This window comes from Dryobates pubescens, chromosome Z (assembly GCF_014839835.1).
Source record: "Dryobates pubescens isolate bDryPub1 chromosome Z, bDryPub1.pri, whole genome shotgun sequence".
Lineage (NCBI taxonomy): Eukaryota > Metazoa > Chordata > Aves > Piciformes > Picidae > Dryobates > Dryobates pubescens.
In genome coordinates, this window is record NC_071657.1 from 136,682,943 (window position 1) to 136,698,350 (window position 15,408).

Sequence of the window (15,408 nt, forward strand, 5' to 3'; positions counted from 1 at the left end):
ACCTAATTGTGGCCTTGCAGGATCTGAAAGGGGCTACAGGAAAGCTGGGGAGGGACCTTTGAAGTTGTCAGGGAGTGATAGGACTGGGAGGAATGGATCCAAGCTAGAGGGGGAGATTTAGATCAGACATTAGGAAGAAGTCCTTCCCCATAGGGTGGTGAGAGACTGGCAGGGGTTGCAAGCACCACAGGAGGTGGTGCAAGCCTCATCCCTGGAGGTTTTGAAGGCCAAGCTGGATGTGGCTGTGAGCAACCTGCTGTAGTGTGAGGTGTCCCTGCCCATGGGAGGAGCGTTAGAATTGGATGACCCTTGGGGTCCCTTCCAACCCTGACAGTTCTGTGATTCTGTTGAGCATATTTCTTTGGTGTGCCTTATGCAGAAACCCCCAAGTGTGTTCATAACTGTTTAAACTGGATGCTTTGATTTGTCAAGACTTGAACATGGATCATAGATTGGACTCAATGATTTAGGCTGGATGTTAGGAAGAAGTTCTTCCCAGAAAGAGAGATTGGCCATTGGAATGGGCTGCCCAGGGAGGTGGTGGAGTCACCATCCCTGGAGGTGTTCAGGAGGAGACTGGATGGGGTGCTTGGTGCCATGGTTTAGTTGATCAGATGGTGTTGGGTGATAGGTTGGACTGGATGATCTCAAAGGTCTCTTCCAACCTGGTTAATCCTATTCTATTCTATCTCTAAGGTCTTTCCCAACCTGGTTATTTCTATTCTATTCTATTCTATTGTATTCTACAAGAATGTGCATAACTGATACATTTTTCCCTCTTTTCTTCAAGGGAGTGATGATGAGTACAGTGATGATGATGACATGAGCTGGAAAGTGAGGCGTGCAGCTGCTAAATGCCTGGATGCCGTGGTTAGCACACGGCACGAAATGCTTCCGGAGTTCTACAAGACTGTATCACCTGCTTTAATAGCCAGGTTCAAAGAGCGTGAGGAGAACGTGAAAGCAGATGTTTTCCATGCATATCTCTCTCTTTTGAAACAAACTAGGCCTGTGCAGAGTTGGCTTTGTGATCCTGATGCAATGGAGCAAGGAGAGACACCTCTGACGATGCTTCAGAGTCAGGTGATTTGGTAATGTTTTTGTGGGCTTTGAGAAGAGACACTGCAGTTATGCCCTGCTCATGAGGGTAGCTCTTGAAATGTGCCAGGTCATTCTTTCTGATGGAGAGGGTCCACAGGAGGGCCATGAAAATGATCAGGGGGTTGGAGCAGCTCTGCTGCAAGGACAGGCTGAGGGAGCTGGGGATGTTCAGCCTGGAGAAGAGGAGGCTCTGGGGAGACCTAATAGCAGCCTGCCAGTACCTGAAGGTGGCTGCAAGGAGGACGGAGAGAGACTGTTTGCAAAGGCCTGCAGTGACAGGACCAGGAGCAATGGCTTCAAACTAGAGCAGAGCAGATTTAGATTGGATTTCAGTAATGGGTTCTTTACCATGAGGGTGATGGAACACAGGAACAGGTTGCATGGGGCGGTGGTTGAGGCCCCATCCTTGGAGGTACTCTAAGTGAGGCTGGACAGGGCTCTGGTCAGCCTGATCTAATTGAAGATGTCCCTGCTGACTGCAGAGAGGGTTGGACTGGATGACCTTTGGAGGTCCTTTCCAACCCAGACTATTCTGTGATGCTTCATACACAGACTTTATTAGTGTAGTACTGACATAGAGAGCAAGTCAGGTAAACTGGCATAAACTCTAATGATTGAGATAAAAGCTGATTTGCTATAACGTTTTCTTCTGCAGAATAATATTTACTGGGGGCTTGGAAGAAGGTTCCCCTTGAGGGTGGTGAGAGACTGGCACAGGTTGCCCAGGGAGGTGGTGGAAGCCTCATCCCTGGAGGTGTTTGCAGCCAGGCTGGATGTGGCTCTGTGCAACCTGATTTAGTGTGAAGTGTCCCTGCCCATGGCAGGAGGGTTTGGAACTGGCTGATCCTTGAGGTCCCTTCGACCCCAGACAATTCTGTGGTTCTGTAACAAAAAGGATAGTGCTGAAAGTTTTCCAAATGAATAATTTGGGAGACTTCTCAATTTTTCCTCTATACTCTTATTAGTGCAACTTCAGGTTTGCCTCCTTTCAACTCACCTTTTAAATCACTGTCTTTGTGGTTTGCTGTTCTTTTGAGTCTTCATTTCCCAGTGTTTATGTGACTTCTCTAGTCCCTTTAGAGATATCAGACAGAGAGAGGTGGGACAGATCTTTCTTTATATCCCCTCCCCTTGATCAGAGATGAAAGCAATATCAGCTATTGAATCCATTAACAGATGTGTGATGATTGCAGGTGCCCAACATAGTGAAAGCCTTGCACAAACAGATGAAGGAGAAAAGTGTGAAGACTCGTCAGTGTTGCTTTAACATGCTGACTGAGCTAGTTAATGTGTTACCTGGAGCCCTAACACAACATGTTCCTGTGCTTGTACCAGGTATGAGAAGCATTATCAGCTTTAAAAGGTTCATTAGTAAATCAGATAGGAGGTTTTGAAGCCTTTAAATCATGACTGTGCCTTTTTTTTGTTTTGCAAAACCTTTGGCATGTTGCTTCTGTTTGAATGCTGTGTCCAGTTCTGGGCTCCTCAATTGATGAAGGACATGGAGACACTTGAATGAGTCCAGAGAAGGTCAACGAGGCTGGGGAGGGGTCTGGAGCACAGCCCTGGGAGGAGAGGCTGAGGGAGCTGGGGTTGCTTAGCCTGGAGAAGAGGAGGCTCAGGGGAGACCTTCTTGCTCTTTCCAACTCCCTGAAGGGAGGTTGTAGCCAGGTGGGGGTTGGTCTCTTCTCCCAGGCAAGCAGCACCAGAACAAGAGGACACAGTCTCAAGCTGTGCCAAGGGAAGTTTAGGCTGGAGGTGAGAAAGTTCTTCCCAGCAAGAGAGATTGGCCATTGGAATGTGCTGCCCAGGGAGGTGGTGGAGTCCCCATCCCTGGTGGTGTTCAGAAAAGGCTTGGATGTGGCACTTGGAGCCATGGTTTAATTGTCAAGAGGTGTTAGGTATCAGGTGATAGGTTGGACTTGATGATCTCAGAGGCCTTTTCCAGCCTGCTTGATTCTATGAGTCTATTCAAATAAGCTGGCAAAATAGTCTAGTAATGTGTGGATCCATATAAATATTTTACTGATGTGTTTTGAAAAGAGTTTGGCTCTGAGTTTGCCTTTTTTTCCCTTTTATGTAAAAAAAAAACAGGTTGATTTGCTTCTTAATGGAAAGGTCAAACTGCCTTATTTATCATTCCAAGAGAGCAAAATATCATAGAATCAGTAAGGCTGGAAAAGACCTCAGAGATCATCGAGTCCAACCTGTCGCCCAACACCTCACTAAGCCCTGGCTTCCTGCCTGCCACACTATTCCTGATCCAAGCCAAGATGCCATTGGCCTTCCATGCCTCCTGGGCACACTGCTGGCTCATGTTCAGCTGTTGTCCCCCAGCACTGTCAGGTCCTTCTCTGCCAGGCTGCTCTCCAGCCACTCATCCCCCAGGCTGTAGCACTGCATGGGGTCATTGTGGCCAAAGTGTAGGACACTTCCCTTGGGCTTGTTGACTCTTTTTCCTGCCCCATGCCACCCTTCTCCTTTCCATGTTTCCTCAGGCTTCACCTCCATTCACATAATTCTGTGGCATTCAGATACTTCATTCATATTATGAATATCTATTTATAGTTATGTATGAATATTTATATAGGTGAATGTTTGATACATGAATCTATATGTGAACATTTATATATGAATGTTTATGTATGTTTATGTCCCTGGAGGTGTTCAAGAGGGGATTGGACGTGGCACTTGGTGCCATGGTCTAGTCATGAGGTCTGTGGTGACAGCTTGGACTCGGATGACCTTTGAGGTCTCTTCCAACCTTGGTGATGCTGTGAAATGTTTATACCTATGAATGGTTTTATATATTTGTGAATATATATTAATGTGGGACCTAAAATACTGAGTTTTGAAGCAAGGAGAAGCAAGCTTGGAAGAGTTAAAGGCTGAGAATCCCTTTCTCATTAAGAAAACACATCACACACCATCAAGTGCTGCTTGTCCCCTGTTCCTCTGCAGAGGAAGCTTGAAAATGTATTGATTGTTTGAATCAACTGGTGAAAAGGGGGTTGGAAGCATTCAGGAAACCCTTGGTGCTGTCTAAGTGCCTTCTTTCAGAGCTTTTGAAGTGTTTTAGCAGCCTCTAAATACCCTCCCCTAAAAATAACATCTTGTTTTTTCTCTTGTTCCTTCCAGGAATCATTTTTTCACTGAATGACAAGTCGAGTTCTTCTAATCTGAAGATAGATGCTTTGTCCTGTTTGTATGTGATCCTCTGCAATCATTCCCCCCAGGTCTTTCACCCTCACGTCCAAGCATTGGTACCTCCAGTTGTAGCTTGTGTTGGAGACCCCTTCTACAAGATCACATCAGAGGCGCTTTTGGTTACCCAACAGCTGGTGAAGGTCATCCGGCCTCTGGACCAGCCTTCCTCCTTCGATGCCACACCTTACATCAAAGACTTGTTCACTTGTACGATCAAGAGGTTGAAGGCTGCTGACATTGATCAGGAGGTGAAAGAAAGGGCAATATCTTGCATGGGTCAGATAATTTGTAGCCTGGGTGACAGCCTAGGCACAGACCTGCCTAGTACACTTCAGATCTTCTTGGAGAGGCTGAAGAATGAGATCACTCGCTTAACGACGGTGAAGGCCATGACGCTGATCGCCGGTTCTCCTCTGAAGATAGATTTGAGACCGATCCTTGGGGAGGGAGTTCCTATCCTTGCCTCTTTCCTGAGGAAGAACCAGCGAGCTTTGAAACTGGGCACTCTCTCTGCTCTAGACATCCTAATCAAAAACTACAGCGACAGCTTGACGGCTGCCATGATCGACGCCGTGCTGGACGAGCTGCCGCCGCTGATCAGCGAGAGCGATATGCACGTATCGCAGATGGCCATCAGCTTTCTCACCACCCTGGCTAAAGTGTATCCTTCCTCCCTGTCCAAGATCAGCGGGTCCATCCTCAATGAACTTATCGGCTTGGTGAGGTCGCCCCTGCTTCAGGGCGGAGCGCTCAGCGCCATGCTGGAGTTTTTCCAAGCCTTGGTGGTGACCGGGACGAACAACTTGGGCTACATGGATCTGCTGCGCATGCTGACGGGCCCGGTGTACTCGCAGAGCACAGCGCTCACTCACAAGCAGTCTTACTATTCCATTGCCAAATGCGTCGCCGCCCTTACCCGGGCCTGCCCCAAGGAAGGCCCTGCTGTGGTGGGCCAGTTCATTCAGGACGTAAAGAACTCCAGGTCCACGGATTCCATTCGGCTCTTGGCTCTGCTTTCTCTGGGGGAGGTCGGGCATCACATTGACTTAAGCGGGCAGATCGAGCTGAAGTCCGTGATACTGGAAGCGTTCTCTTCTCCCAGCGAGGAAGTCAAATCGGCGGCGTCCTACGCGCTGGGCAGCATCAGCGTCGGCAACCTTCCCGAGTACCTGCCCTTCGTCCTGCAGGAAATAACCAGTCAGCCTAAGAGGCAATACCTTCTGCTTCATTCCTTGAAAGAAATCATTAGCTCTGCATCGGTGATTGGGCTCAAACCCTATGTTGAGAACATCTGGGCCTTGCTCCTGAAGCACTGCGAGTGCGCGGAGGAGGGCACGCGGAACGTGGTGGCTGAATGCTTGGGCAAGCTTACGTTAATAGACCCAGAGACTCTGCTTCCACGACTCAAGGGGTACTTGGCATCAGGTGAGTGGCTCGTGTGCATGTTAGAATAGAATAGAACAGACCAGGTTGGAAGAGACCTTCCAAGATCATCGCGTCCAACCCATCAACCAATCCAACACCACCTAAACAACTAACCCATGGCACCAAGCACCCCATCAAGTCTTCTCCTGAACACCTCCAGTGATGGTGACTCCACCACCTCCCCAGGCAGCCCATTCCAATGGGCAATCACTCTCTCTGTGTAGAATTTCTTCCTAACACCCAGCCTAAACCTCCCCTGGTGCAGCCTGAGACTGTGTCCTCTTATTCTGGTACTGGCTGCCTGGGAGAAGAGACCAACCTCTGCCTGTCTGCAACCTCCCTTCAGGTAGTTGTAGAGAGTAATAAGGTCACCCCTGAGTCTCCTCTTCTCCAGGCTAAGCAACCCCAGCTCCCTCAGCCTCTCCTCACAGGGCTGTGTTCCAAACCCCTCACCAACTTTGTTGCCCTTCTCTGGTCACCTTCCAGCAAGTCAACCTCCTTCCTAAACTGAGGGGCCCAGAACTGGACACAGGACTCCAGGTGTGGCCTAACCAGTGCAGTGTACAGGGGCAGAATGACCTCCCTGCTCCTGCTGGCCACACTCTTCCTGATGCAGGCCAGGATGCCACTGGCCCTCCTGGCTGCCATGTTGTGGCAAATGGCCATGGGTTATCCATTATTTAAGTGGTCTGGTTTTGCAGAGGATTGGCTTGGGTTTTGTAACACTCTTGAAGCTTTATCATAGAATCAATCAGGTTGGAAAAGACCTCAGAGACCATCAAGTCCAACCTGTCACCCAACACCTCATGACCAGCAAAGCATGGCTTCAAGTGCCATATCCAATCCCTTTTGCTCCCCCCCACACACCTTCCCAGCAATGTGAAGTTTAGTGGTGCTTTTTTCACTGGAAGTTGTTAGTCCTACAGAATAGGAATTGCTTTTACATTCTGCTTTCAGACTGGTATTTCAGTTAATGCTGTTGCATGTAGCAAAGGGCTATAAACTTAAAGGAAAGGAACACAGGCAACAAATGGACAAATGTCCAGAATTAAAGTTAGGGGTTTTAAGGGACCTCAAAAGCTCATCCAGTCCAACCCCCCTGCCAGAGCAGGGGCACCTAGAGCAGATCACACAGGAACACATCCAGGCAGGTTTGGAATATCTCCAGAGAGAGAGACTCCACAACCCTCCTGGGCAGCCTGCTCCAGTGTTCTGTCACCCTCACAGGGCAAACATTTTTCCTCCTGGTTCCATGGAGTTTCCTGTGCCTCAGCTTCCACCAGTGCCCCTTGTGCTGGCATTGGGCATCACCCAGCAGAGCCTGGCTCCAGCCTCTGGGCACTCACCCTGCACATCTTTAGCAACAGCAATGAGGTCACCTCTCAGGCTCCTCCAAGCTACAGAGCCCTCAGCTCCCTCAGTCTCTCCTCATGAGGAAGATGTTCCACTCCCTTCATCATTTTTGTGGCTCTGTGCTGGACTCTTACAAACAGTTCCCTGAAGTCCTTCTTGAACCGAGGGGCCCAGAACTGGACTCACTATTCCAGATGTGTGTGGTGGTTTGAAAGGCAAGGCTCTGCTTTCCCTCCCCCACTGAGAAAGAGACCACGGCTAAACCCAGTCGGAGAAATGGGAGTATATTTTACAAGGAAACAGATTCTGTGTAACACAACAAATACAGGTATTTGACAATATATACAGGAATATACAGCAAATGAACTCAACCAGAAACCAGACCCCCCACAGAGGGGGCTTCCCCCTGTGTCCCCCTTCACCCCCCCACCTCCCTTCTCCCCCAAAAGAGGTAGAAAAGAGATGTGGACGGTTAACAGGGCAGGAAAGGAAGAAAGGCCTGGCACAGGAGTTAGTATCTTATCTTAGTTGGCCAGAATCCCAGAAGCAGATCCAGCCGAGAGGGACAGCGAAGGAAGGAGGACTGAGAGAAAGTTCCCAGCTCCCCTGGGTCCAGTCTCACCTCCCCCCTATACTTGGCCAATGAAATTCGTTTAGAATACCAAAATATTTTACAAACATTTAGCCAGTGTGCCCCTTCCTTAAAGGCACGGCCTCAAACGGCCACAATGTGGCTTCACCAGGGCAGAGTAGGAGGAGAATCTTTCTTGACCTACTAACCACAGGCCTTCTGATCCACCCCAGAATGGCCTTGGCCTTCTTGGCCACAAGAGCACGTTGCTGGCTCATGGTCAACCTTCCATCCACCATGACCCCCAGGTCCTTTTCCCCTTCACTGCTCTCTAACAGATCAGTCCCCCAACCATGGGGTCGTTCTTTCCCAGGTGAAAGACTACACTTGCTCTTGTTTAATTTCATTCAGTCTCCATGCCCAGCTCCCCAGCCTGAATGGCAGCACAGCCCTCCTGTGTGTCAGCTACTCCACCCAGTAAACTTGCTGACAGTGCACTCTGTCCCCAACCAATTGCAGCACGTTGACCTTTTGGTGTAAATGACAGCATGACTAATTACCAGCATTGCTGCTAATAACATTTCTTGCTTCATCTCCTTAAGTCTGTTGGAAGTGTCAAAGGAATGACATTGAGCACTGTTTAAATTCTATAGTCACACTGGTTCCATGTTACATATTCACAAGTCTCTTTCACCTTAGGCTCCTCATATGCTCGAAGCTCAGTGGTTACTGCTGTCAAGTTCACTATTTCTGATCATCCACAGCCCATAGACCCTCTACTGAAAAACTGCATAGGTAAGTTCTTTACTTTTGCTGGTGGCCTCTGTGTTTTTCAGGCAGTAGAACTGCATTTAAAAGTGGTTGTCTTTTCAGAAGGAAGCATTTTGCAGCTACTAGGATTAGCTGATAATGAATACAGAATAAGGAATTGACCAGGTTGGAAAAGACCTTCGACATCAAGAGTCCAACCTATCACCCAGCACCATCTCATCAACTAAACCATGGCACCAAGTGCCTCATCCAGGCTCTTCCTAAACACCTCCAGTGATGGTGACTCCACCACCTCCCTGGGCAGCACATTCCCATGGCCAATCTCTCTTTCTGAGAACAATTTCTTCCTCACATCCAGGCTACACTTCCCCTGGTGCAGCTTGAGACTGTGTCCTCTTGTTCTGGTGCTGGTTGCCTGGGATGAGAACTGGTGAAACAGAAAACATTTCCATAATAGCCAATTATTAATCCTAGTTCATTTGCATTTGGAGCTGTAGAAGTGTGTGATTAGAAATGACATCTTGAAGCTGTGAAGGGAACAAGAAGCTAGGGGCTTTTAGGAAGATGGGACAGAAAAGCTGACTGCCTTTCCCATGCTTTTGCCAAACTTTATCAGTTTGATGGAGAAAGCTGCTGTCTTGATCCAGAAGGATGGTCTTGAAAATACTTCATTTTCAATCACTTGAAATATTTGCCCATGGAAATGCTGAGTCTTACCAGCTGATGCCCCTGGGTTCTCCCTCTCTCTCTGCCCCTGGGTTCTCCCTCTCTCTCTGCCCCTGGGTTCTCCCTCTCTCTCTGCCCCTGGATTTCGCCCCCCCCCCCCCCCCCCCCCCCTTTCTCTCCCTCTCTCTGCCCCTGGATTTTTTTCCCCTCTCTCTCTCTCTCTGCCCCTGGATTTTTTTCCCTCTCTCTCTCTCTCTCTCCCTCTCTCTGCCCCTGGATTTCCCACCCCCCACCCTCTCTCTCTCTCTCTGCCCCTGGATTTTTTTCCCCTCTCTCTCTCTCTCTCTGCCCCTGGATTTTTTTCCCCTCTCTCTCTCTGTGCCCCTGGATTTTTTCCCCCTCTCTCTCTCTCTGCCCCTGGATTTTTTTCCCCTCTCTCTCTCTCTGCCCCTGGATTTTTTTCCCCTCTCTCTCTCTCTGCCCCTGGATTTTTTCCCCTCTCTCTCTCTCTCTCTGCCCCTGGATTTTTTCCCCTCTCTCTCTCTCTGCCCCTGGATTTTTTTCCCCTCTCTCTTTCTCTCTCTGCCCCTGGATTTTTTTTCCCCTCTCTCTCTCTCTCTCTCCCTCTCTCTGCCCCTGGATTTCCCACCCCCCACCCTCTCTCTCTCTGCCCCTGGATTTTTTCCCCCTCTCTCTCTGCCCCTGGATTTTTTCCCCTCTCTCTGCCCCTGGATTTTTTTCCCCCTCTCTCTGCCCCTGGATTTTTTTCCCCTCTCTCTGCCCCTGGATTTTTTTCCCCTCTCTCTGCCCCTGGATTTTTTTCCCCTCTCTCTGCCCCTGGATTTTTTTCCCCTCTCTCTGCCCCTGGATTTTTTTCCCCTCTCTCCCTCCCTCCCTGCCCCTGGATTCTTTCTCTCTTGATGTTGAAAACCTTTCTAAGTGTATATATTTTTGCAGGGCAAAGCTAATCAGCTCTCTCAGTGTACCATCAGTATGATTTATCTTGAGAGCTCTTTAGAGCTTTGCAGCACTGTGGCTTTTTGATCTTTCTCTCATTTGCATGACAGGGAATTAGAGATTTATTTCCTCTGCTGTGGCAAATGTTTTTTGTAGTGGATTAATTGCAGGTTTAAAGATCTGTGCAGAAACTGTGTGTACTGCTGGAGCTCATAGAGGCAAAAAAGATTATCTCTGAAAACATCACAGTTTTGTGGAGAGCAAGGGGTTTTGTTTCCAGAGAAGTGAATATCTTACTGCAGGGATTTATTTTAACAAGGCTCTGCTATAGAACTGCAGGAGTTCTAATGTGAAAGTGGCTGAGGTGGCATCAGAGCAGCTGAGTGGGCTTGTTTTACCCTAATTGAGGGACTCTCAGCACATGGAGCTTTAGGGGTTAAAAATCACTGTGCTCATAGTCTCTTTAAGAGGTGGTGTTCTGATCCTTCAACTGCAGAGCTGGGTTTTCAATGCACATCCTCAGACTTGTCCTTGAGGTGGTTAAATACAATTGTCAGTAATTTACTGGGCTACCTTTAGAAGAACTTGTGGCCTTTTATTTTGAGGGTGGTATTTTTTCCTTCTGTTGCATTAAATAAAATGCTGTGTGTCAGTTATGTGAGCCCCTGGAACATCATTGTAATGAGTAGGCTTATTGGTGTAGTCATGCTCGAATGGCAGGTATTGGGCTCTCTTCCATGGAAATTACTCGGGCACTACATATGGGAACACTGAGTCTTACCAGCTGATGCCTCTCTATCCTCCCTCCCTCCCTCCCTCCCTTTCTCGGCCTCTCTATCCTCCCTCCCTCCCTTTCTCGGCCTCTCTATCCTCCCTCCCTCCCTTTCTCGGCCTCTCTATCCTCCCTCCCTCCCTCCCTTTCTCGGCCTCTCTATCCTCCCTCCCTCCCTCCCTCCCTTTCTCGGCCTCTCTATCCTTCCTCCCTCCCTCCCTCCCTTTCTCGGCCTCTCTATCCTCCCTCCCTCCCTCCCTTTCTCGGCCTCTCTATCCTCCCTCCCTCCCTCCCTTTCTCGGCCTCTCTATCCTCCCTCCCTCCCTCCCTTTCTCGGCCTCTCTATCCTCCCTCCCTCCCTCCCTCGGCCTCTCTATCCTCCCTCCCTCCCTCCCTTTCTCGGCCTCTCTATCCTCCCTCCCTCCCTCCCTTTCTCGGCCTCTCTATCCTCCCTCCCTCCCTCCCTTTCTCGGCCTCTCTATCCTCCCTCCCTCCCTCCCTCCCTCTCGGCCTCTCTATCCTCCCTCCCTCCCTCTCTCGGCCTCTCTATCCTCCCTCCCTCCCTTTCTCGGCCTCTCTATCCTCCCTCCCTCCCTCCCTTTCTCGGCCTCTCTATCCTCCCTCCCTCCCTCCCTTTCTCGGCCTCTCTATCCTCCCTCCCTCCCTCCCTCCCTCTCGGCCTCTCTATCCTCCCTCCCTCCCTCTCTCGGCCTCTCTATCCTCCCTCCCTCCCTTTCTCGGCCTCTCTATCCTCCCTCCCTCCCTCTCTCGGCCTCTCTATCCTCCCTCCCTCTCTCGGCCTCCCTATCCTCCCTCCCTCCCTCGGCCTCTCTATCCTCCCTCCCTCCTTACTCTTGACCTTCAGAAAGGCTCAAGCTAAGGGCAGAGGTTCTGTGCAGCAGCAGATGAGCGAGCCCCTGCCAGCCTGAGTGGTTTGTGTGGATGTTTGCAGGTGACTTCCTGAAGACTCTGGAGGACCCCGACCTCAACGTCCGGCGAGTGGCCCTGGTGACGTTCAACTCCGCAGCGCACAACAAGCCCTCCCTAATAAGGGACCTCTTGGATACTGTGCTTCCTCACCTCTACAACGAGACAAAAGTCAGGAAGGAGCTAATCAGAGAGGTATGCTAAGTGAGAGAAGCAGTGCTGAACACCTGGGAGGAGATTCTCTCCTTGTTCTGGATCTCTTCCTCCTTAACTTTGTCTTTTTACCCGCTGGCAGGTGGAAATGGGACCATTTAAGCACACAGTTGATGATGGGCTGGACATCAGGAAAGCAGCTTTTGAGTGCATGTACACTCTCTTGGACAGCTGTTTGGACAGACTAGACATATTTGAATTCTTAAACCACGTTGAAGATGGCCTGAAGGATCACTATGATATTAAGGTCAGCTGTTGTTTTTCTCTGTGGAAAGCAAGGCCTTAGTGAAAACATTTTGCAGGATCACAGAATTGGCAGGGCTGAAAGGGAGCTCGAGGATCAGCCAGGTCCAACCCCCCTGCCATGGGCAGGGACACCTCACACCAGATCAGGTTGCTCAGAGCCACATCCAGCCAGGCCTTACAAACCTCCAGGGATGAGGCTTCCACCACCTCCCTGGGCAACCTGTGCCAGGCTCTCACCACCCTCATGGGGAACAACTTCTTCCTAACATCCAATCTCAATCTACCCATCTCTAGTTTTGCTCCATCCCCCCCAGTCCTATCCCTCCCTGACACCCTCAAAAGTCCCTCCCCAGCTTTCTTGTAGCCCCCTTCACATACTGGAAGGCCACAATTAGGTCTCCTTGGAGCCTTCTCCTCTCCAAACTGAACAACCCCAACTCTCAGTCTGTCCTCATAGGAGAGGAGCTCCAGCCCTCTGCTCATCCTCATGGCCCTTCTCTGCACATGTACTGTAAACAGTGAATAGACTGAAATGGTTAAAATATTACTTCATACACTTAAGGACTTCACTCTGTTTGCCCTTTCATTATAGTGTTGCTGTTAGAAAGGCTACACAGCATTACAGGAAATACATCTCAATATATGTGCTGAACAGGACTAACTGTTGATCTTTTCTTTTTTCCCCCTCACCCTCTAGATGTTAACCTTTTTAATGTTGGTCAGACTGTCTACCCTTTGTCCAAGTGCAGTGCTGCAGAGGCTGGACAGGCTGGTGGAACCTCTGCGTGCTACATGTACAACCAAGGTATCCAAAGCTCCATTGACTTCATTATTTTGGGTGCTCTTACAGGAATAGAAACGAAATCATGTGAAGAGAACCTCTGTACTACTGCAGCATATCCTGAGCTGTGGTTGACAAGCTGCAGTAGGCAAAACACTACAAGTCTGTGGGCCTTCTACATGGGCTATATGCCTTTAACTTACAGGTGGAGGGCTTGACTTGTTAACCTCCTGCTAAAAATCCTCTCTTTCTTTGATGCCAGTTCTTATGCTTCCTTAAAAATTCCTCTGCCATTAGGGCAACTTGAAAGTCTCACTTTGTTACAAATACTAAAACTGGAATAGTGAGAGTTCTTCTGACTCCTGATGACTGATTGTTACAAAGAGGCATTTGGGTGATGAATCATAGAATGGAATAGAATTAACCAGGTTGGAAAAGACCTTTGAGATCATCCAGTCCAACCTACCACCCAACACCATCTAATCAACTCAACCATGGCACCAAGTGTCTCATCCAGGCTCTTCCTAAACACCTCCAGGGATGGTGACTCCACCACCTCCCAGGGCAGCACATTACAATGTGCTCTCTTGCTGGGAAAAATTTCTTCCTCACCTCCAGCCTAAACCTCCCCTGGCACAGCTTGAGACTGTGTCCTCTTGTTCTGGTGCTGCTTGCCTGGGAGAAGAGACCAACCCCCACCTGGCTACAACCTCCCTTCAGGGAGTTGTGGAGAGCAAGAAGGTCTCCCCTGAGCCTCCTCTTCTCCAGGCTAAGCAACCCCAGCTCCCTCAGCCTCTCCTCACAGGGCTGTGCTCCAGCCCCCTCCCCAGCTTTGTTGCCCTTCTCTGGACACCTTCCAGCATCTCAACATCCTTCTTAAACTGAGGGGCCCAGAACTGGACACAGGACTCAAGATGTGGCCTAACCAGTGCTGAGCACAGGGCAGAATGACCTCCCTGCTCCTGCTGGCCACACTGTTCCTGATGCAGGCCAGGATGCCATTGGCCTTCTTGGCCACCTGGGCACACTGCTGGCTTGTGTTCAGCCAACCAGTACCCCCAGGTCCCTTTCCTGCCTGGCTGCTTGTTTGTGGTTTTGTTGGGTTTTGCCTTTGGTTTCCTTTCAAGAGCTTAGGCCATTTTGAAGGCTCTGGAGGGACTTCTGGAGGGAAATAGGTCTTAGTAAGATACATTTATTATCTTTTTAGGGGGCTGTGTGTTAGAAGAAGTTTAAGCAAAAGGCTCAAACAGATTTTAACCTTTTGGTTTTATTTTCCTCTTTAGGTAAAGGCCAACTCAGTGAAACAAGAGTTTGAAAAGCAAGATGAACTGAAAAGATCTGCCATGAGGGCAGTAGCAGCCCTTTTAACCATTCCAGAAGCTGAGAAGAGTCCTTTAATGAGCGAATTCCAGTCACAGATCAGCTCTAACCCTGAGCTGGCAGCCATCTTTGAGAGCATCCAAAAAGATTCATCATCCACTAACTTAGAATCAATGGACACTAGTTAGATGTTTGTCCATCAAGGGGACCATTCTGTTTGAACCATATGATGCACTGAATTGCCAGGTTATGAGTAAGAAACAGGAGAGAGGAAAGCGAGCAAACAGACAGCCCACCCACCCCCGAGTATCTAATCCACACACCTCGTTCCACTTGGTTTAACTTTCATGGAGACAGTTGGCCTTTCCCAGTGTTGCTTTTTTTTCTGTTTTCCTAGCCTTTCTTCCAGCAATGGATTCCCATAAGCCAGAGTTTCTGTTAACCACTCTTGGTTTTAGTGGATTTGGCCACCTTTTGGGGGGGGAGGGGGGAGGAGGGGGAAAGTTGGCACGTGGTGTACGGCAATAAGCTCCCAACATCCATTTAGGGATTAAAGTGCTGAAATGTTGTGACCATGATCTGTTATTTTTCCCCTTTCAGTCCTTCTGCTTGTAAACAGAGAGGAAAAGGAAAAAACCAGAGGAGGTGGGGGGAGGGAATTGGGAATCAAGTGTCCAGATGCACCATGGGGTTGGGGGGGGGGGGGGTGGTGGGTTTTTTTTTTTTTGGTATGACTTTTTATTCTTCTTTTTGGTTCTGTTTTGTTTCAGCTTCATAAATTCAGTTTGGCCTGCAGATGAGTTCTGTGTAAGATTTGTTGTGCTGAAAGAGAGGGAGAGACAGAGAGAGAGAGAGAGAGAGGAGGGGTTGGGCACAGTTCAACAAAGACACACCACCACCAATAAAAAGCAGCCATGAATGTCACTTCTGAAGGTGTGGGGGAGTGGAAAGCAGATCATCCCTGTTGTGCACACTCAGTTCTTTTTTTTTGCATGAGCAAGTTTCCAAATATATCTTGTCTGTAAACCAGCATGTGCAGTCTCTTCGTAATACAAGTTACCAAACCAAGCTCTCCTGCTATCAGTGCAGTTTCCAGGT

General features: G+C 49.2%; 1 protein-coding gene across 1 annotated transcript in view; it reads left to right on the top strand.

Moving 5' to 3' along the window:
• The window catches only part of CAND1 (cullin associated and neddylation dissociated 1), a 35,795-nt gene extending 21,008 nt beyond the window's left edge, over positions 1 to 14,787 (top strand). The window contains exons 8-15 of the mRNA XM_054178307.1: positions 791 to 1,083; positions 2,295 to 2,436; positions 4,240 to 5,733; positions 8,357 to 8,452; positions 11,776 to 11,945; positions 12,046 to 12,210; positions 12,907 to 13,014; positions 14,274 to 14,787. Coding sequence (XP_054034282.1) covers positions 791 to 1,083; positions 2,295 to 2,436; positions 4,240 to 5,733; positions 8,357 to 8,452; positions 11,776 to 11,945; positions 12,046 to 12,210; positions 12,907 to 13,014; positions 14,274 to 14,498 — 2,693 coding nt within the window. The 3' untranslated portion in view covers positions 14,499 to 14,787. The remainder of the gene's footprint in view (positions 1 to 790; positions 1,084 to 2,294; positions 2,437 to 4,239; positions 5,734 to 8,356; positions 8,453 to 11,775; positions 11,946 to 12,045; positions 12,211 to 12,906; positions 13,015 to 14,273) is intronic.
• The last annotated feature ends 621 nt before the right edge of the window (positions 14,788 to 15,408 follow it).